The 22,341-nt window shown below is 23.9% G+C and overlaps 8 protein-coding genes across 8 annotated transcripts; 2 read left to right on the top strand and 6 right to left on the bottom strand.

The window, feature by feature from the left end:
• Positions 1-250: 250 nt before the first annotated feature.
• Positions 251-3,010, bottom strand: PCHAS_1023500 (protein GPR89, putative; the record flags this gene model as incomplete). Its single annotated transcript, XM_729992.2, has 1 exon — positions 251-3,010. The coding sequence occupies one exon, from the start codon at positions 3,008-3,010 to the stop codon at positions 251-253; it is 2,760 nt and encodes a 919-aa protein (XP_735085.2).
• Positions 3,011-3,981: 971 nt separating this feature from the next.
• PCHAS_1023400 (pantothenate kinase 1, putative) lies at positions 3,982-6,016 on the bottom strand (the record flags this gene model as incomplete). The annotated part of the gene is made up of 3 exons (XM_016798384.1): positions 3,982-4,074; positions 4,356-4,590; positions 4,725-6,016. The coding sequence occupies 3 exons, from the start codon at positions 6,014-6,016 to the stop codon at positions 3,982-3,984; spliced, it is 1,620 nt and encodes a 539-aa protein (XP_016655599.1).
• A 2,461-nt stretch (positions 6,017-8,477) lies between these two features.
• On the top strand, positions 8,478-10,956 carry PCHAS_1023300 (surface protein P113, putative; the record flags this gene model as incomplete). Its single annotated transcript, XM_016798383.1, has 2 exons — positions 8,478-8,593; positions 8,709-10,956. The coding sequence occupies 2 exons, from the start codon at positions 8,478-8,480 to the stop codon at positions 10,954-10,956; spliced, it is 2,364 nt and encodes a 787-aa protein (XP_016655598.1).
• Positions 10,957-11,156: 200 nt separating this feature from the next.
• PCHAS_1023200 (dynein light chain, putative) lies at positions 11,157-12,320 on the bottom strand (the record flags this gene model as incomplete). The annotated part of the gene is made up of 4 exons (XM_016798382.1): positions 11,157-11,246; positions 11,377-11,551; positions 11,730-11,821; positions 11,913-12,320. 4 exons carry the CDS (start codon positions 12,318-12,320, stop codon positions 11,157-11,159), a joined length of 765 nt encoding a protein of 254 aa, XP_016655597.1.
• A 406-nt stretch (positions 12,321-12,726) lies between these two features.
• Positions 12,727-14,117, bottom strand: PCHAS_1023100 (mannose-1-phosphate guanyltransferase, putative; the record flags this gene model as incomplete). Its single annotated transcript, XM_016798381.1, has 2 exons — positions 12,727-13,605; positions 13,719-14,117. The coding sequence occupies 2 exons, from the start codon at positions 14,115-14,117 to the stop codon at positions 12,727-12,729; spliced, it is 1,278 nt and encodes a 425-aa protein (XP_016655596.1).
• Positions 14,118-14,843: 726 nt separating this feature from the next.
• PCHAS_1023000 (DIX domain-containing protein, putative) lies at positions 14,844-15,839 on the bottom strand (the record flags this gene model as incomplete). Its single annotated transcript, XM_740426.1, has 4 exons — positions 14,844-14,887; positions 15,012-15,246; positions 15,442-15,535; positions 15,688-15,839. The coding sequence occupies 4 exons, from the start codon at positions 15,837-15,839 to the stop codon at positions 14,844-14,846; spliced, it is 525 nt and encodes a 174-aa protein (XP_745519.1).
• Positions 15,840-17,350: 1,511 nt separating this feature from the next.
• On the top strand, positions 17,351-20,038 carry PCHAS_1022900 (conserved Plasmodium protein, unknown function; the record flags this gene model as incomplete). Its single annotated transcript, XM_740424.2, has 1 exon — positions 17,351-20,038. The coding sequence occupies one exon, from the start codon at positions 17,351-17,353 to the stop codon at positions 20,036-20,038; it is 2,688 nt and encodes an 895-aa protein (XP_745517.2).
• An 813-nt stretch (positions 20,039-20,851) lies between these two features.
• On the bottom strand, positions 20,852-21,432 carry PCHAS_1022800 (40S ribosomal protein S25, putative; the record flags this gene model as incomplete). Its single annotated transcript, XM_016798378.1, has 3 exons — positions 20,852-21,094; positions 21,232-21,305; position 21,432. Coding segments are annotated over 3 exons (318 nt in total).
• Positions 21,433-22,341: the final 909 nt, after the last annotated feature.

Raw genomic sequence — 22,341 nt, 5'->3', positions numbered from 1 at the left:
AGTCGACGCTGCTTAACCTGTTTAAATTCGTTGACAAAATTAATTATCATGAGTTATGTTTTATCAGTGTAAATGGTCAAAGATGGCACAAACTTTAAAAATACGTGAAAAAACGTGGAAAAAAAGGTCGAAAATAAATGAAAAAATAAATGAAAAAGCAAAAGCGGGGGTAAAACTTCGCTGACTCCGAATCGACACCACCAGGTGTTTCATTTTTTGAAAAGTTGAATTTGAAATTTGATTTTCATATTTACAACTCACTGAAACTGTTGGACCTGTGTTTGTGGTGTACTTTTATCAGGAGTAAAGAAATAAACAATGATACGACATAAACAAAATCAAAGTGATATTTAAGTTTAAATAAATTAAGAATATTATTATTAAAAAAAATATATATCATTTTAATTTTTTCTTTAACGGGAAGATAATCAAATAATTGGATACAGTATGCAGAGAAATATAAACCCATTAGTTCACACATTAATAAAATGGCTAGATTTGAATATAAAGAGGATTTTGTTGAATATCTTAATTTTATAATTTTTTCCATAAATGTTTTTAGATTTGTAAATATAAAACATAATAATAATATTGATGTGATTGATACTACATAGTTATCTAAATTTATATTTATATGTACAATGTTTAGCACACTTTTTAAATCGTTTATAAATGAAAAATCCATATTCTTTGAATAGAATAGCATTAATGCGTGTCCACTACTATAAGTATAAATAAACTTATAATGAAACTCTACCATATATATAATATAACAAGTTTTTATAATTTTGTAAAAGCATAAGATTGACATAATTATTCCTAATAAATATAAAATCATTCCTGAAAATGTTGTACTTTTATTTATTCTTATCTGTTCTTTGACTACTTCATCTAATAAAAAATATAATTTTTTTGACATAAATTCTAATGTTTTTATATCTTGTACTAGCACTTCTTTACTTCGTTTATTTACATTTTCAAAACTTTGTCGATTTTTATTTCTAATTAGATTATGTGTAAAAAAATCTTTTACACTTTTTAAAGTTCTATATGGTTTTTGTAAACTATTAACAAGCAAATTAGAAATATATTTTTTATTGACATATAATTCTTCCTTTTGTTTATTAGTATATGGAAGGACATCTTCATTTTTTATCAGTACATTTTTGAACGAATACATATTATAAAAAAAATTTTTTTTTTTTTTGTTTTTATCATCACTATCTAAATCGATTCCATTATTATGTTCACTATTGTCATCTTTTGGCGACACACCACAATAGCTGTTATATCTTATGATTTCCCTTCCTCCATCCATTTCATCATATCTATAACTTTCATTACTCGGTGAATAATTAAAGTTGGAACTGTAATTTATATTTACATTATCATCCATGTAATTACTCGATTTTACATTCCGTTTGTATAAAAGGTTATTTCCGCTCATGTTTTTATCAAGAAACTTTCCAGAACCTCCATCAAAACTTTTAAAATTTATTTGTTTATCAATAGATACTTCATCATAAAAATTTATAGTTGCATTTTGTTCAATTTCTTCATCTTCGTTATTAATAACTTCAGATTCTTTTGTATTATTATTATATATAAAATTTTGATTGAATATATTATAAAATTCATTTTCCTTTTTCATAAATGTGTCATGCATATCTTTATAAATTGATTTGTGTGTCCCAAGATATAAGTTACACTTTTTAAAAGGCTTTGAACCTATATATTCTATATCACTATCTATTTTTTTATATTCATTTTGATTATTATTATTATTATAATATTTGTTAATATCAATATTGTCGATTCGGTTGTTGTTTTGAAAGTAAGCCATGTCTGTAGATCCATTAAGTAGTTCGTTTCCCTTTTCTTTATAAGGAATTATATTGTCTGCATTTGAAATGTTTGGATATTGATATGTAAGATCACCAAAATTGCTATACGAATTTAAATCGTTGGGGTGTGCTAAGTTAGTACGAATATTATATATATTGTTTGCATTATAATTTGATATTGAATTATTTTTATTTTTATTTTTTATATAATCATTTAATAAGTGTGGGTATTGATATAGTAATAGTAGCTTTTTCTTTGAAGCTAACTCATCCTTTATAAATATAATTTTTTTTTCAATTGCTTTAACTTTTTTTAATGTAACAAAGAAAAAGAAATTACTAATATTTGTATATGGAGAATATAAACTAGTGAAAGCAGATAATGCACTAACTATAGTCATTCCAGTAACAGATATATAGATTAATAAATTTTTCATAATTTTAATAAAGAAAATATTTTTATTTTTATCATTATTGGTATCATATTCATCAGCAAATTCTTTATTTATTATATTTAATTTTTCTTTTAATATGGTGTCTATATTATATATATCATATCTATCATAAACGTCACTATTACTTTTGAAGGTAACCATCGATATTTTATAAAAAGCAAACCAAATCAATGGTAACATAATTATACATCCAATTATAATTTTAAATAATTTTTTTTTATTTCGATTTTTTATTTGATAATTATAATTATTCATTTTGTTTATTATGTCTTCACTAACATATACAAGTCGTCTCATAAAATCATTTTTATCTTCGTCATTGTTATTTATTTTTTTATTGTTTTTCATTTTTTTTAAAGCTGAATAAAAATATTTAAACTTAAATAAGCTGTTTGATATTTTCTCATCTTCATATGTTACATATGTATATATTAAACTTATGGGTATTATCAAATATATAAATAAAACTAAAAATGTTATATCTATATACCAAATAAATAATTTCAATGATGTTGTTATAAATCCTAATATCTCAAACATAATCATAGATAACAAAGATAAACATAAAACAAAAGAAAAACAAAATATAATTTTTACTAAGCTAAAACTGTTATCAAAATCTTTGAATAAGTAGTTCTCAAAAAATACTATCCCTAATATTAGTAATACTAAATGATATATAAATAAAAATATTACTGTTATGTCTATCATTTTCACATTTCTTCCTCTATAAACAAAATACAAGTTCCCTTTTCTCTCCCAATCTAATATACTCTATATTTTATACTTCCTAACTATAGGATACGTTTTTTTTATTCCTCTATGTATGGAAGTGTTTAACAGCCTTGGTACATGTGTGTGTGATTTCTTTCTTTTCAAAATGTGTGCATTTTTCCACATTACTATATCACTATTTTTGTTAGTTTATTTATTATATTATTCCTGTATATATTTTTATTTTTTTATGTTTTTTTTTTCTGAAAAATGATAAAGGATAACCTAATCCCTCTGGCATTTTTCACTACATTTTTCAAAGCCCTTCACCAGCTTATTTATCTCCCTTCATTTTTTATTTTAAAAAAATAAAATAACTCTATAGTAATTATAATAATAATAATAAGTTATCGAAATTAAGGGGAGGACGAAAGTGTCAAAACGGTTAGGAAATAAAAAAATTTTTAAAACAAATAAAAAGCATCATTGCCAGCGAGTGAGCATGTTCAAAATGGGGATAAAAAAATTGGATAAAAAAACGGGATAAAAAAACGCTAAAAAACGCAGCGTATTGGAAGATAAAATAAAGAAATATATTTATGCATTTAACCATTTAACCATTTAACCATTTATGCATTTTACTAACAAGCATATTAAATGATATATAGCAATGCAAAATTGCGCAGTATAACTATATGTGCAAACAAAAAAATAAAAAATATTCTGTAATACACAATGATTATATTCGCTGAATTATCAACATAAATTGTTCTTAAATATAACGACATATATACATGTAGTTTGTAAAATCATTTTTTAAAATAGCCAAATAAATATATATTTATTGATATTAAATTAAAATAGCATAGCGGTAAAATCATATGATATGCTTACAAAATAGTAGCTATAACCATATTTCTATTTTTTCACATACACTCTTCATTTGTTGATTATTTACCTATAAAAAATTATGAAAAAAACCCTCCTATAACTCCTAAAAAGCCATCATGCTTAAGAAAAAGAACTTCGGGCAATGTGTCATTATCATTACTCATTTGGGCCTTAAAACGATTTGAAAAAAAATATAAAATACAATAAAATGAATATATAGGGAAAAACCCAATTTAAGCTCACACTTTAAGACAAAAAATATTATATAAAACATTTTCCACCATGTTAAAGAACAAAATAATGCATATGCATGTGTAATATCATGACTAAATGATATGGATGGTACTACATATATGGGCATTCAAAATTGGTAATCAAATGTTTATAATTTTTCTAATTCAACTTGTTAATGTAAAAAAGGAAGAAGTATTTATTTTTATTCTATCCTTACGTAAGATCCCAAATGAGAATTGTCTTTTATATCTTCATGTTTATAGCCAGACAAATCTACTATATTGCCATAATTATTAAATAAATTTTTCTTGTTAATATTTTTTGATGCATTATTGAAACGTCCACTATTTTCAACTGGTTTACTATAATTATGGAAATGGTAATATACACCTTTTGTTATTGATTCCATGATGTGTTCATTATTGTTTATATATTTTCCCGAAAATAATATTCTGAAAAAAAAAAAAAAAAAAAAAAAAAAACTAATAAATGGTCTGCCATTACATGTGCAAAATTCTACAATCGGTAACACCCTTTTCAATAGGTTATTACATTAATCACAATTTTTAGCTGCATATAAACTCACCTCTTTACGGAATGTATTTTGGCTAGCAGATATACTAAATAGCCAATATTATATGAGACCATCAAAATTAGGCTTCTAGCTATATCTTGATTCATTTTATCTGTCTTCTTATTTTCAAGTATATTATTGGTTAAGCCAAACAATGAAACTACTGTATTATCTTTTACACATTCATTATTTACTGCATCATTTTTCAAGTGCTTAATTTTTAAATCGAGATTTGCATTCCCTTTAGATGATAATTTAATTAAATCATCAAATGAAATTTTACCAAATAGTAATGTAGCTAGTCCCATAACTGTACCACCACCAATTGATGTGCCTGCTATTCGGGTAAAAGTTCCATGAGCATCCGATTTTAAAATTGATATTCCTGATCCAATATTAGCTACAATAAATGGATACATTGGTGATTTGATTTGTATTGGCACTTGTGCTTTTAATATATTATCATATTTTATAATAGATTTTTTTACATTAAATAGTTTGTATATTCCATTTATTACACATTGCATTTCATCGTTTCTATAAACCTCAAGAAGTAGTTCTGTATTATTATTAAAATTGTTTTTCATTTCATCAGTGCTATCATTATTTACTATCTTCGTATGGCTATCCTTCGATTTTTCATAATTTTCTATATACATAACAAGACGCTCATATTTATTAAAATTATTTAAAAATGTATTATCAAATTTTATTTGGCTAGATATGTTTATATTATGATTTCTACATATTTGTAATTGTAAATATAAGGTAGATATATCCTCACAATATTGATATTTTGATATGGTTAAAATATATTCATTATTTTGTATATTAAATTTTTTTAAAATATGTTCATGTATTATTGTTTCAATTATAGTATAGTAATATTTATATGCTCCTCCACCTGTTAATATAATTTTTTTGTCTTTTATCAAATTATTTTTTAATATAAAATTTAATACTTCATTTAATTTATTTATACTAAAAAAATCAACAAATAAATATTTATCCTCTTCAAGTTTTATTCCTAAATTTTCAAGTCTATATATATCTTTATTATTAGTGTTAATATATATATTATTTAAATAAGCCAATTTTATTAATGTTCCCCCTATATCTAAAGAACAACCATTATATGATATTTTTTTATTACACTCTACATTTTGATTATTCTCTACAATATTATTATTGCATATATATTCATATATAATTTTTTTACTTTCATATTTGCTTCCCCCATTTTTATATTCATTATCCTTTTTCAATAAATCGATCGTGTTTTTTTCAACCTTCATGTTCTTCATTTATAATTGGTATACTTTATTGTTTAATGTGTTTTTTTAAAAAAATACAAAAAGCATGACACATTCTATTATTCAAAAATAGTGATAATATATTTAGTGTAAGAATGACAGACCCAGTCTTATATTAACATAAAGCTATTCTATCCTGAATAAATATTTAACAAGTCATTTCTACCAATATTAAAAATTATGGCATATACCCAAAACATTGATTAATTTAAAAAAAAAAAAAAAATGAATTGTCGTAATACAAAACGGTTCCATTTGTTTATCTATTTATTTATTGTAAAATATTTTTCTTTATTCCTACACTCGTGAAACAATAAGTTTATGCTTATGCGCATACGAAAAATATTTATATAAATTTTATGAACAGTTCACCTTAAAAAAAAATACTTATGACACTGTAAAATTATAAATATATGAAATTATTTTTTGACAATATGAATAAAAACCAAATCCAACATGTAAAAAAATGTATATAAATTTTGCTAAAATATCATTTTATTTTTCACCATTTTTGTAAACAAATAATAATGAAATGAATGTAAAAATATTCTGACTGTTCAGGTTAAAATAATACATAAGTCAGGAAACATAAGATATGTTTTGCATTGTATGTAATATTTTGTTTGCCTAATTTGCAGACTTATAGAGATTTATTATACATGTTTATACGTTTGTAACAATACTACTTTTTTATAACCCATTTACACAAACCGTGGTTGTTTACTCTTAATATGTGTGTGCAAAAATAAAAAAAAAGAAGAAGATAAAGAAAAGGCCTATAGCCTTATGTTGCATTTATAAACCTGTTTGGCAGTTTTATTTGATATATGCGCATATTTTTGTAGAAAATATACATAAGACAAAATTACATTTTTTTTAAATAATGAGCATATACAACACTGCAAAATATGCTATTGTCCATATATTGATATTTAAAAAAAACAAATTTGATAGCCTATTAAATAATGTGTTAAAATAAAAATATATCATATTCAAAGATAACATAGAACAAATCAATGTACATTAACCAATACTATTTTTTTGTTCAATTTTGGCAACTATTATAAATATATGACATTTCTTTCTTCATTTATTTTTTTACATGTAATTACTATATGGATAAATGCTGATTATTTGCCATAATTTATATGTGACTAACTATTTTTAGGTAGCTTTTTTATGTGTTTAATTATGGTTGTACATATTTTTTTTTTTAATACCTTTTTTATGAAGAAAATATGTTAATATGAAAACAGGATAAATGGCCTAATTGTGGTAAAAAAATAAAACAGGAACAAAACAAAAGGACAAACTAACGTAATTATATAGGACTTATTTGTTTACACCCTATTTATATATTTTAAATATTTTAATTAAATTTTATTAATATATCTATAAATGCAGTATGCAATATTTAATAGGTTAAAACAAATATAACACATTTTATTCAACTATCTCAAACAATAACTAGATCATAAAGTTTTTGTAATAAATTCAAAATTTGTTATTTCCTTTAATTACAACACTTATTATGTATTAATCTTTTTTAATATTTTTTTGAGGTACTAAAATGTATATAAATATATGCATGCAAATTATGTACTGATCATAAAAACACATATAATATATGTATAAATTTATATATATATTTTTTTAGCTATACATTGCACATGTGCTTGTTAAGCTATTTTATTAATTTTTTGTTTTATGATATTTTTGTCATATTATTTTTTTTTTAAACAACATTTATATGGATTAAATCTCTTTTATAAAAAGGGAATTAAATTTTATATCTTTTTATTTTTATATATAATAAAAATAAAATAATTTATATATTTTTTTTAAAAATTGTGCCAAGTGCCATAGCTTTAATAATTTCATTTTATTTTATAACATCGAAATTATAATTGTGCTTTTATAGCTATATTCATAATATTATATATTCATTTTTGATAGTTTTATATATACAATTTTTGTTTGTACATTTTGTTGCCAATTTTGTGCAATTTATTTGTAAAGGATTTAATAATAGAAATCGTCAAGTCTTGGTGAACGAAAATATTGATGAATATTTTATTTCTTGAGATTTGATGTTTTGGTATTTATATAGAGTACCCCAAATATTTTATATTTATTTATATAGAAAAAAGCTAGCTGCATATATTTCAGCGTTTTTTTAATTTTGTATAAAACACTATTAGGTAGTATTTATTGTTTTTTCATAGTTTTGCATAGTTTTGCGCAATTTTTTTAAATATACACATTGTTGGACTGCCTAATTAGTACAATTTTGTTTTTGTTTTTTCAGTCTCATCATCATAACACTCTGGCATCATATGATTTATTGCCGTTGCCATTGTTATAAGTTTTTTTTATTTTTTTAATTATACATTTTTCACCACATTTTCATCACATTTTGTGTAACATGCATATATAATTTTTTTAGTTTAAAATGAAAGTATTTTTCTTTGCTTTTTTTTTGGTGTGGCTTCAATGCTGCTATGCGAAACCCCCCCGTAACTATGCGCACACTAGTGTATCCAAGTTTGGGAGCGAAAATACGCTAAAGTAAGAAAAAAAATAAAAATCACATTTTGCACGCTCGCAGTACTTCTACAGCTTCTTTGTAAACTTCCTTTCTAACCACTTCGAATACACGCGTGCCAATTTTTTCTCTTTGTAGGTGCCCGAAGGGGGATGTGTACAACTTGCAGTGCCAAATCAAATGCATGAATTCAAATAATGAAATAATTTACAAAGAATGTTTAGATGAGGTCGAAAAAAAATGTAAAGACAAAAAGACATGTTCTTATTATTTTGATTATATTTTTAATAAAAAATTTTATAAACTCCGAAATAGTAGTAGTATATATGTTGATGAGTGTATTGATTCGAATGAAAATGAAATAAAAAATACTTTTACATGTGCTTTAAATCGATCATTAGAATTTGATAATGATAACAATGTAATGTATTACTTCCTATTGAATAATAAAAATACTGATAAAATAGTTTGTAGAAATAGTAATATATATATTAATAATGCAACAATACATTATACTATTGACGATAAAGAAATAAAAGATATCACAACACATGTTAAAAAAAAATGTAACGAAAGACAAAACTGTCTAATTAACCCATATACTATTCAAACTGAAATATTAAATGAAAAAGATGAAAATATTTTATTAAATTCATATGCATCTATAAGTTTTGCTTGTTTAAAAGTCAGCCCAGAATTTTTTTGGGATGGCGAAGATATCGATGAATTCGAACAAATCAAAGATCAAGAAAACGAAGAAAATGATTATTTAGATACAGAAGATTCAGATGAGAATAATGACGAAATAGTATCTATAAAAAATGAAATTAATGAGATATTAAATGATGATAAAATTGATACTGTATTAGGAAAATTAAAAATTGCAAAACTTACAGTATCTAAAAAAATAATTGGAGAAATCAAAAAGAAAGATGATATTTTTAATAATTTAGCAAATGATTTTTCAAAATATATGTATAATGAATATTCTGTATCTGATATAAAAGATATGCTTGAAGATAGATATAACGAATTAAATAAAACGGCTGAAACTGATTTATATTATATCTATTTATTAAATACATTTGATATAGAAAATAAATTTGGTGTATACTTTTCTTCCTATCAAGAGAAATTACAACAGTTGTTACAAACCCATATGGTAAATTTATATAATGCAGAAAAGAATATTGGAAAACTTCGAAGTATGTATATATCATTACATAAAAAGGCACAAAAATATAATATCCTTGATCTATTTGATGAAGACAATGATTTGATGTTAAATTATGATGACTTTGCAAAAGACAGTGAAATAATTACTGCAGATATTTTTATAAAATCCGAACCAGAAATTCCACAAATCATTTTACAAAGTGATAATGAAAATAAATTTATTAAATATAAAGATATTGAAGAATTAGATGAACTTGATAATTTAAATAGAACCAGTAGAATAATTGATATTAGAAACTTTTTAGTCAAACGATTGAAAATGTTATACACTCAAAGAAATAATGTTTTTATTAAACAAGCTATGCTTGTTAAATCCTATTGTTATAAAAATCAAGTTAATGTAACAAATTTCAGTTCTCTATTCAAAAATAATTATATTAAATTAAAACAGGATGCATATAAAAAAGGAAATACACATGTTGATATTGCTAACAAAATTGATACCTATTTTGCTGTGAATTATTTAGATAATTTATATAAACAACATGTTAATAAAAGTTATATTCTTAATCCATGGAGTTCTAAATCGAGTAGAATGAATAAAAAGGTAAAAATCATTTTAACAGTTGGATATAGTCAGATTATACAACTTGAAAAACAAATACACCGACACATGGATAAATATAATGCACTATTAGAAAAAGCGACACTTTACAATTTAGATAACTTATTTACTGAAACATCCAAAACATTAAATGAAATTATAGTATCTATAGATGAAATAGATGCTAATGCTGAGGTAATTGGGGACAGCTCTTCACCCCCTACCATCCACGATACTGTCAAGCCTGACGAAGCCAAAATAGACAAGGTACCTGAACAACCTGAACAACCTAGCGAAGATGAAATAGCTGAAATAACTGAAAATGTTGATGAGGTTGATGAAGCTGATATTGAGGAAGAAGAAACCGATCAGAGTGTTACTGCCACGGATGATACAAATCCAGAAAACGACATTGATAACTCTATTAAAATTGTTAGATATAGCAAGGCAGAAGAAAATGAATATGATGAAAATAGCGAAAGTGATGAAAATGAAAACGAAAAAAATAGTGATGACGGAAATATATCGAGTGCAAGCTCAGCAAGCTTAAGCAATATTATTTTTACATTTATTATAGCTGTTTTATTTATTAGACAACTTGTATAAATTAATTTTTAAATTTTATTATTTTTTTTTTTATTAACCTCATTTAATATGCCCAGCATTTTACAGCCTTTTTAATGATTTGTTATTTAATTTTTTACATTTGTTTTATTCATTATTTATTTATTTTTTATTTTTTTGAGTTTTATTTTTTCTTGTATCATTAACTAATTAAATTAAAATTTTTTTTTTTTATTACTATTTTATAATTGGAGTATCCTAGTAAAGTCATCCTTTTTCCGTTGGTTAGCTTTTTTTAACTTGTCTATCTTATTTTCATACATCAATGTTTCCTAAAAATAAAAAAAAAAAAAAAAAAAAAAAAATAATAATCCTGGCATTGGCAACCTGTTTAAATATAACACCTTTGAATGAGCCACCCATTTTAAGGAACAAAAATTAAGTTTATTTTTTAAGTGGTACTTTCGAAAGTTCTGTTTGGAAATTTGTTTTTTCAGTTTCAATAATTTCTTCTGTTAATAATAGACTATTTTTCAAATCATTAATTTGTTTTTTTTTTGCTTCAATTTGATTGATATAATTGTTTAGGATCTCGTTTTGTTTCGTTTGCTTCTTTAAGTTAAACGCTATTGATGATCTGAAAATGTTTGTAAAATAAGTCGTCCAAATTGAGAAGTGTGACACAGTTCCTAGTTTATTTTCCAAAAATGGGCATGTCAAATCGGTATATTCTTTGGCACTCACAAATAGTATGTAATATGCATATGCATATGCCCATGTGTGTGTAGACAAATTATGATCCGTTTTCCTATTACTTGACGAGCTTGTGATAGTGCGCTAAAAGCACTGCATTATAATTAAACAGCTGCTTTAGCAAAATTCCTCGAGACAAAGAAATGACAGAGACCTAAAAATTTGGCAAAGCAATGTCATGTATGTATGCCTACTTATAAAAAGGGTTTATGGATTCGGTTTAAAATATGAACCTGTCTACAAACTTCCATAAAAATAGATAGCAATTCTTCCAATGACTCATCCTTTATAATCATATATTTAGAATACATATTTGTAGTATGCTCAAAGATTTTTTTCAGACAAAATAATATATCATCTTCATTTGTTAATTTTGATACATATGAAATATATTCTGTTTTTTTTTCAGTAGAATATTTAATTGGAAAAATATCATATATTGGATTATTAAAAATGTATATATTTTTATTACCATTTTTATATAACATATTTGATTTTAAATTTTTTCGAATTTTTTGTATCACCCTAATAATATTTTTTTCTTTTACATTTTTTTCATCTTTCATATTTTTATTATTTATTTCGCTAGCTTCTACAATTATAGGGTTATCGTATTTTAAGTATTTATCATATTTCACCAGATGGTCCTTCATTTTTTCAATTCAAATTTACACAAATATGTTTAGCAAGCATAATAATGTAATTTATTTTTCTTATTTGTTTTACTTTTTAATTTGGTGGAAGTTTGCATGAATGTTTTTGCGAGCCCGAAAAGGCATACAAGCAAGGGCTATGTGCGCGCAAATATAAATCAAAAAAGGTAGAGAAAAATCAAAAAAAGTCGAAAATGCTTTGTGTATTCCCTTTACACACACGCATAGAAATAAAACGAAATAAAACGAGATGAAAAATGGAATAAATGAAATATATGCACATACGAATAGTGAGAAAAATCGTCGATTTATTAGTTTTATTTTAAACAAATTAATTCGAAAAAAGTCTGCATATTTGGATAGGCTTCTGCACGCTTACATAAGATTAGGAGAGTAACCGTCCCGACTACATAATGATTGCCCCTTTCTCATAAATAGAGCTTATCACTTCTTTATATGGAAGAATGAATGCATTATTTATAAAAAGCTCCGGTTTTATATTAACATTTTCACCTACCACACATAAGCCTTCAATTCTTGACCAACTGCCTATACATGACTTTGAGCCAATTATAGAATTGTCAATATAAGTATATGAATTAACAATAGAATTTTTAAGAATACATGAATTTTTAATTCTGCATCCTTCACCTAATATAACATTATCACCTAAGACTACATTCTCTCCCAAAAAACAATTATGTTTTATAACAGTATTTGAAGAAATTAAAACATTTCCTTCGATTTTTATATATAATTTTTTTATATCATTTAAAACTTGATTTGTATTTTCATCAAATTTATTTAATTCATCAATATTTTCAAATGTTATAAATAGCTTTTTTTTATTTTTATTATTACAATTTTGTATATCTTCCTTCGGTTCAGTAAAAGTATAACAAATTAGTAGGCGGTCATGCAGGACAGTTTTTTCTACATCCTTTTCAAAATTATCCAATCCTTCAAAATTTGTCAAACTTTCAAAACTGTCTAAATATAATGCTTGGCCTTTTAAAAAATCAGATGGCTTTCCAATATCTGCCCAAAAATCATTTAGCTTATAAAAATATAACACATTTTCGCTAGCTAGCTTTGGAAATATTTCTTTTTCTAAGGATGTATTTCTTTTCGGAATACAATTTAATATTTTTTTATTTAAAATATATATTCCCGAATTTATTAAGCTTGATTCAGGGATTAATGGTTTTTCTTCAAACTTAAGAATTTTTTTTTCATTGTCTGTTATTACAACTCCAAAAGATCGAGGATCATCGACTTCTTTTACCTGCCCAAAAAAGAAAGAAATCGCCAACATGTTTAGGTTTGCCAAACTTAGTAGTGCACAATATGTACATATTTATTTGCATGTCTGTTTGGACCCTTGTTATGTAGTCTTACCATAATGGTTAGTAGCGATTTATTTTCCTTGTGGAATTTCATCATATCAACCAAAGGGAATGAACAAATAATGTCTGAATTGAAAACAAAAAAATCGTCATATTTAGATAAAAAATTTTCAGCTAGCTTTATTGGTCCTCCTGTGCCTAATGGCTCATCTTCAATTGAAAAAATTATTTTAACATTATATTTTTGTTGTAAATTATTTACAAAGGTTTTTATATTATCTGGTTTATAAGCAATGGCTAGTATTATTTCACTAACTCCCGATTTTGCTAAGTTAAGAATTTGATGTTCTAAAATAGCCTTATTGCAAAAATCAACTAATGGCTTTGGTGTAGTTAAGGTCAAAGGTCTTAGGCGTGTTCCATATCCCCCCACCAAAATCAGAGCGTTCATATTTTTAAAAGTGTGTGCAAACAAAACATATAATAATATGAAAAAAAAGTGAAAAAAAAATTACAAATACGAATTTATGTCTTTAAGCATTTTGTAAAATTAAACCAATTCCATTGTTAAACGAAAAAAATATAATTCAAACAATAAAGGGTTACAAAATAAAATGGCATTATTATATCGTCATATATATGCCATAATATGCTTTAGCATATACAAATATTTTTAACCCCACACTTAAAAACTAACTATATTTTGTAAAAAAACAATGACATAAAAATGTATATACATGTTAAAAAAATTAATCACAATATGTTTTTATATTTCCAAATGGTGATTAAAATAAATACAAATATGTAAGTCATACTAATTTAGAATATAATAAAACTGTAAAAAAAAAATTGTAAAAAAATACATAATAAGAATATAATTTAAATGAAGCAGTTATGTGTTGCCTATTTTGCACAAAATTGTTATTAGGTAAAATTATTTTTTTTTCTCATTAAATATTTTAACGTATTAATTATGATTTGTTTTTTTTTTTAATTTTCAATAAATTTTTTAAGGTAAGAAAAAATATTTTAATTTAAGCATAAAAATATGCATAAAGGTAAATGGTACATTACTTAAAAAAGTCGAAAAAAAACAAATAATTAAAAAAATCAAAGTAAAAAAATTTTTAAAATATAATCATATAGGGACAATAAGAACAATATACAACACACATATCTAATTAAACATTAAATCGAAATAATTTTGGTCCTTAGTATATTCTGTAAAATTATGTGAAAAAAGAAAATATGATATAGTGTGAAATATTTATGTAAATATATACATAGCTTTTACATAATTGCTGATTAAGTTTGTATTTATATTTGTGATGGTATTTGCGTTTACCTTTCTTGTCCTCTAAATTTCCATGACTGGGCTTATTCGGTGTTGTCTCAAATAATAGCATGTCAATGTTTGCTTTGGTTTTACTAATATCACTAACCTCATGCACACTTGTCCTTTTTTCTTCAAAAATGGTTTTATCATTTTCATAAGAAGCTGCCAAACTTCGTTCATTGATACTTTTATTATTTAAAGTCGCTTTATCATTTTTACTGTTTATCCAACTTAATCTCAAAACCTATAGTTAATAACAAAATTAAAGGATGAAATATTCAGTAATAAATAAGAGGGGGTGGTGGAAAATAGCCAAATTAAAAAATGTGGAAAAAAAAAAAAAAAAAAAAAAACTATTCGCTATCTCGCTATCTCGCTATCTTGGCCTTTTACACTGGCTATGTATATATGTAATTTGTTTGTTCCTTTTTAAGCATACTTTCATATATATGCACGAATTAAAACTGGGAACATTCGAAGCCTCATCAGTGATATCAACCCACACAGTATTGTTGTTTTGGGTTATTTTAAATCTATAAATAGTATATATCAAAATTAGGAAAGAAAAGATAAAGTTATTTATGTACAGTGCAGGTAGAAATGTGCTTGCATATAGCTAGCCATTTATAGGTGTAATAAAAAATATGAGCATGTAACTATATAATTAAAATGAAAGTGGACAAACCTGAAATGATAAGTCCCTACCAAAGGAAATTCATTTTTAATGTCACTTAATGCTATTAAATTTGCTGGCTTAGAAATATAAAAAACATTTTGTGAATTTTTATCTTCTTTGTCATTGATAATGTTATAAAATACAATTGTCGTATTTTGCATTTTTCACTTATAAATATATTTATATACCCAATATATTTTTTTATTTAATTTAAACTTTTCTATACATATGTAAACAAAATTTATGTTGAAAATATGCTATTTTTTTTTTTAAAATATATTATATACTAACAATGCACAAACATAATTTACTAATGCAAAAATTTTGGTCACTTTAGGTGTCCAATTATTAAAAAAAAAAAAAAAAAAAGTGGAAATAAAAATAATTATTATAGTCGTCACTATTTTTTTCGAGGCTTTATATTTCCATGCCTACATGTATGTATCTCTACCTTTTTTTCTAAATAATTTTATGACCAGCTTTTGTTAAATTCGAATTTTCCCATTTTAATTTGGATTGTATTCCAAATTTGGAGAAAAAACGAAAAGGCTTATTAAAAAAGGGAGTGGTTAGAATTTTCAACCGCGTATTACTTATGTTGTGCATAAACAGTATTGAATAGTAATCGTCAATAATATAGATAATACAATAAAATATATTATAAACAAGATAAATAAAGAATAAAAATATAACAATTTTCTATTGTTTTTAATTAACTAAATCAATTTATTTGTTCCCTCTCCTTACCATATTTTGGTATTATACATACATTGGGTTATGCCTAGTTTATTCAAAATATCGTCGAAAAAATAAATCGTTTTTTTTTGAGTATGGATATGCATGCTTTCATGTATGCAGCTATTGGGCGCTTACTGCACTTTATCAGGCAGCAAATAAATAAATTGATCTTTTTAATTATATAATAATATATTCATAGGCTTAAACAATTATAAATGATTTGAATAGTAAAACGGCACGTATACTTTTAGATAATAAAACACATAGTTATGCTACATTGGGCATGCCTTAGTATTTTTTATATGGTTTATTAATATATGAATTATTCACCTGATTTTGAAGGCCTTCGTTAATATAAAAAAATCTTACCTACTAATAAATTATAAAACTTATAATATTAAAATAAAAGATTATTTTAACAATTATATAAATTCTCCAGGGGTTTCTTAATTTAGCTACATTTATGCTTATCCTTAATATGTATATATTTGGATTTCCATTTTAATTTGGACCTTTGTAACAGTATAAAAAAATATGAGCTTTTAAAAAAAATTAATTTTCTCTATAAAGAAGCCAAAAAATATAAGTAATAAATAGTTAATTATAAAAAAATGCAATCCATTTTTTCTGCCTAGCTCTAAAAAGAGAAAGGCATTGTTTTAAAACTAATATAGTTGCAAGTTGTCATACGCAAGTATGTTAGCCCTTTGTCATTCTCGAATACATATAAATATATTTTATGGTTGAACAAATTATATACGTATATATACAGACATTTAACTAAGTAGATAACACAATTTAAATTTATATTCCTGGACAAAATATTATACAAATTTTCATCATTAAGTGTGAGGAGATAAATAAATATACCTATACGAAGAGTTTTGTTTTAGTGTAACTATAGCCATATAGTTTTTACAACATATAACCCAAAATGAAGGACATAAACTTATTAATAGAACGGTTGAAAATAAGTAGAGAAAAGGAATTTGAACAGGATCTCAAAATTCTTTTGGAAATAAATTCGCACTACAAAACGAGCGTACAAAATGACGAAAAAAAAGACAAACTTTTAAATGACAAGCAGCTTAGTAGCTATATTGCACATATAGAAAGTGCACATAATGATATAAAAAATAAAATCATTTTTGAAAATACTTATTTTAGTAATATATTAAATTGCTATCATAAAAGTGAAAAATATAATGATGTTATGAATTTCAAAATAAATACTAACGTAACAAATGATAAAAGTAGTATTTGTAATGAAAATTTAATTAATTTTTTTCACATGTATTTAATTCGAAAATATAGCGAAATAGAATATTATAAATGGCTATATAACGATTTTTCAAAAATTTGTTTACTTAACAATACAGGTGAAAATTGTAGAAATAAATATCTTAATTCTTATAAATGCTTTTTATATGTTTATTCTAAAATTGTTGAATATATATTATTAAAAAATGAAACCATAAATGATAATTTAACCCAATTTTGTAAAGACACTCTCCTAAAAACTTCAGAAGAATTAGAAAGCTTATCAAAAATGAGCAAAAAAGATATTCATTCCAATTTAATTCCAAATAATGTTAACTTAATTAAATATGCATATTTTATAATTGAACTATTGTGCAAAGATAATAATGCAAATTGTTTAAGTATATTATATGCCTTATATTCATATATATATCTTTTATCCAATTTTTTTTATACTTGTTCATTAAGAAGTAGCAGTCAAAAATTGCTGGGAATGGCTCAAGGAAGTATAAATGCAGATAGTACTGCTACTAGCACTGCCAACAATTTAAATAAAAATGAAAATGGTGGAAATTCCAAATCGACTTGTCCACACTATAATCATATGCTAAAATATGGAGAATCCAAATTTATGGAACTAAATGAAATGATGTTATATTTTATTTCTAAAAAAGGATTAGAAAAATCAGATTGTAATATTGAAAACATAATAAAAGATTTAAATATTTTTAAATATTCTACTTATTTAAAAAAAAATGCATTTTCCGAAATTTTTCTGAACAGTCAGAATAATTATGAAGAAATGTGTGCAAAATATGAAAATATTATGAACGAAATATTCCAAAAAATTTGCAACTTTTCAGATATTAGTCCGTTATACTTAGAAAAATTACTTAACAATAAAGAAAATGATATAAAATGTGTTAAGGCATTAGGGGAATGTTTAAATAAACCAAACTTTGACACTACTTTGTTTGACAAACCCAAATTTAATGTTGACACAGATTTATTTAAAACTCATTTAAATAAAATTAATATAAAAGATGAAAATGCAATTTGTGAAGAAAAAAATAATTTCTTAAAATATTTTAACAATAATGAAAGTAAAGAATTAAATAATTTTAGTGGCTTTATCAATGAATTTAATTATATTGCTATCGATTTTGATAACACAATTACAAAAAGAGATACCTATTATATGTTTTTCAAACTATTGATTAGTAATTGTTATAAATGCGTTCTCAGTGGAAATTGTGATTTATCACCCGAAGAAATCGACCTTTATCAAAATATAAATATAGACATGCTGAATGATAACAATAATAATGAATTCAGTGTTGAAGAAAAATTGTTATCCATAAAAAAGGTAGAGAAATGGTATAGCATATTTGAATCGAATATTATTAAAGAGCTTAATGAAAAACAAGATATATCAGCACCTTTTTCTGATTCTTATTATTATTTTTTAAAAAAAGTTTGTAAACTACATAAAAATTATTCAATGCTATTATCTTATTATGGAATATTTAAAGATATAAGTGTTGATAAAGCAAATTCAATAATCGATGAAAATTATGAGCTATTTCCCCTAAATGATTATTTCTTAGAAGTATTTTTAAAGTTTATTAATTTTAAAAACAAAAATATAAATGAATTTTATTTTGATGTTGTGACTCTCAATTTTAAGAAACAACTTTGCATGTACACAATACGAAATAATCTTATCAAATATGTAAAGGGTTGTGAAGGAACAAAAGATTCTTCGGAAAATAATTTACAATCAGTTAAACAACATTATTATGCTGAACTTAAAAAATATTTTAATGTATACTATTTAAAGAATCATAATTATGATAAAGATACTAGAAAATATAAAGGAACTTATGAATGCAATAAATTAAAAATAAAACATAGTCATTACAATAACGGAGATACAATCGAAACGGCATGTATATCCTCAATTTTTGATAAAGCATTAATTGTAAATAAAGTTTCATCATTGATAAATAATCCAAATAAAAAATTAACTACATTTATTGGAGATAGTCTTATCGATTTAGATGCTATGCTAACTGTTGATATACCAATTCTATTAGGAAAAAATAAATTTCTTCTTACGTTTTGTGAAAAACATGATATTTTAATAAAACCCTTAGCATTTGCAGCAGAAAAAATCGAGTACTTAAAAAGTCAAAGAAGTGCAAATACCTCTAACAAATCGAACACCCAAGAAGAAACTAAATCCAATACAAATCAAGCACATAATAAACCATTTGATAATAGTAAAAAAATATTATATTCTACCGAAAGCTGGGCAGAAATTGGAATATTCTTTTTTGGGAACATATACAACATGAAATAATAATTCAACCATTGGCATAGTCATATATTTATTACATGTTTAACCATTATTATATTGTTTTAACTTTATTAAAAATAATAGAAATTCCCAAAATTTTAAACACTCTCCATTTTCATACTAATATACCACATAAAGCAAATGCCAAAACAAATGAAATATCAGAGTAACTATGACTAGTATAATATATAGCTCATATTTTTTGCAAATTTAAAAAAATAAATAAAAGAAGAAATCTTTTATATGACTTTTTTAGAATTTGCATCACTGTTTTGTTATCATCATATTATTTCATTTATTTTAACTGCATGCTTATGTTTTCTTTTTTACTTATGCATTTCGAAATAGGGTCGAATAAACCTTTTGGGAATGCTTTGATAGCTTTATTCATATTGTCCTATAATTTTTCCATCCTTTTCATTTTTCAATTTACTATGGCATATTTATTCCCCCTATAACTTTTTTTTCGAAACTTGTTTTTTCTGAAGAGTGTCAATACGATATACTTTCAACATGCATAGGATGCAAATATATTTACATTTCCATTTGCACTTGCATTTATATTTACATTTATATTTTACGAGTAATTGATAAAGTAATTGTACTGTCAATATAAATAAATACAACACATTATATGTAGAAAAATAAGCACCCCATATATATGCCTAAGTATATTATATATACCCACGTTCGTATTGCTAGGGGAAATGAAAAAAAAAATAATTAAAAAAAAAAAATTCTCATGAAATTCATAAATAAATGTGCCTTTTATGCACGTGTATGTATACATATGTACATGTTGTATGGATTAACTTTTCAAGCAACTTTTGTATATAATTTTTGGCAGTGGCTTTGAATGCAAACTTCCTTTATTAAATTTTTCTCAGCTAAATATTTAATAACGGCTCTAGCGACACTTAAGTTGACTTTATATTTATCCGATATAGTTGATGGGGTAATAACTTTCATGTTTTGAACTTCCAAAATTTTGGATTGTAAAGATTTATCAATAAACACAGCATGGTTTAATTTTTCTTTGTTTTTTCCCTTACCCCATTTCTACAAAGGCAACACAAAAGATGTTCATGCATGGTATGTACGTATATGCATGTATATGTATGTATATGTATATATACCAAGCTATGCATAATTATGTAACTATATTTTATGTGCAATTGGCTTGCTTTTTTTTATACCTTTTTTTTGCTTCTTCCTGATGCTGCTGCTGCTGCGGCAATCTGCTCTTTCGTCTTTCTTTCTTTAGGAGGCACTGGGGAAAATAAAATAAAAAGTTAAAATATGTAAAATTGTAATATTACTATAATTTTACAAATAAATAAACTGAATTAAAGGTAAAATATAATGAAGGTTTTTTATTTTTATTTGATGTTCTTACTTTTAAAAGTTAATTATAAAGTATAGATTAAAAAAATTAATAAAATATATGTTTATTTGAAAAAAAGTTAAAACTAATGAATTTTAAAATAACAATTTTTTGTTATATAATTATTATTTTTATTTATAATTTTTTTTTGTTTGTTTATTTATTTACAAAATATAATTATTTTCTTTTTATTTATTTTTTTCCATAAAGGATTAATACATATAGTAGTATACATATTAATAAGTGTCATACCTTTACATATTTTTTCATCGTAATTTTTTTTATACGCAATTAATCACAAGAATATGTTTTCCATATATTATAGTAATAAGCATACATGATATATTATGCTTATGCACAAGTTTCAAACGTTTGTATTTGCTTTATGACCTTGGCTTGTGAACTTTATAATATATATGCATAAATAATATACTGTATATATAACTAATATTATATATAAACATTTTCAGCAAATACGCTTGCAAATGTTAGTGCATATGAAAATTACCTACCTATGTAGCAGTGTTTTTTGCTTAAGCGATTTAAGTGGTTTTTAATAGCCCTTATATATAGATCGTTGACTTTGTTTTTTTTTGAATTTTTTTATTTTTTTATTTTTAATAATTTTTTACAATTTTACAAATTTATAGTACCATTTTTCTGTTAATATAAGGTACATAAGAAATATTTTCAAAAAAAAAAAAAAAAAAAAATTATAATATTTATAATTTATGTCATAATTTAAGGGAATTGTGTTAAAACTTTTATGAATATTAGAAAAGCAGAATAATCCATTCTTAAGTATGTATGCCAAACTGTTATTCAATTTATTTATCACTCTACATATGTTCCTCTTCAATTATTATATAAATACATTTAATTGTTATATAGCTTATTACTTAAAAAAAAAGAAAGTAAATTA

Source organism: Plasmodium chabaudi, assembly GCF_900002335.3.
Source record: "Plasmodium chabaudi chabaudi strain AS genome assembly, chromosome: 10".
NCBI lineage: Eukaryota > Apicomplexa > Aconoidasida > Haemosporida > Plasmodiidae > Plasmodium > Plasmodium chabaudi.
This window is presented reverse-complemented; position numbering and strand designations above follow the sequence as displayed.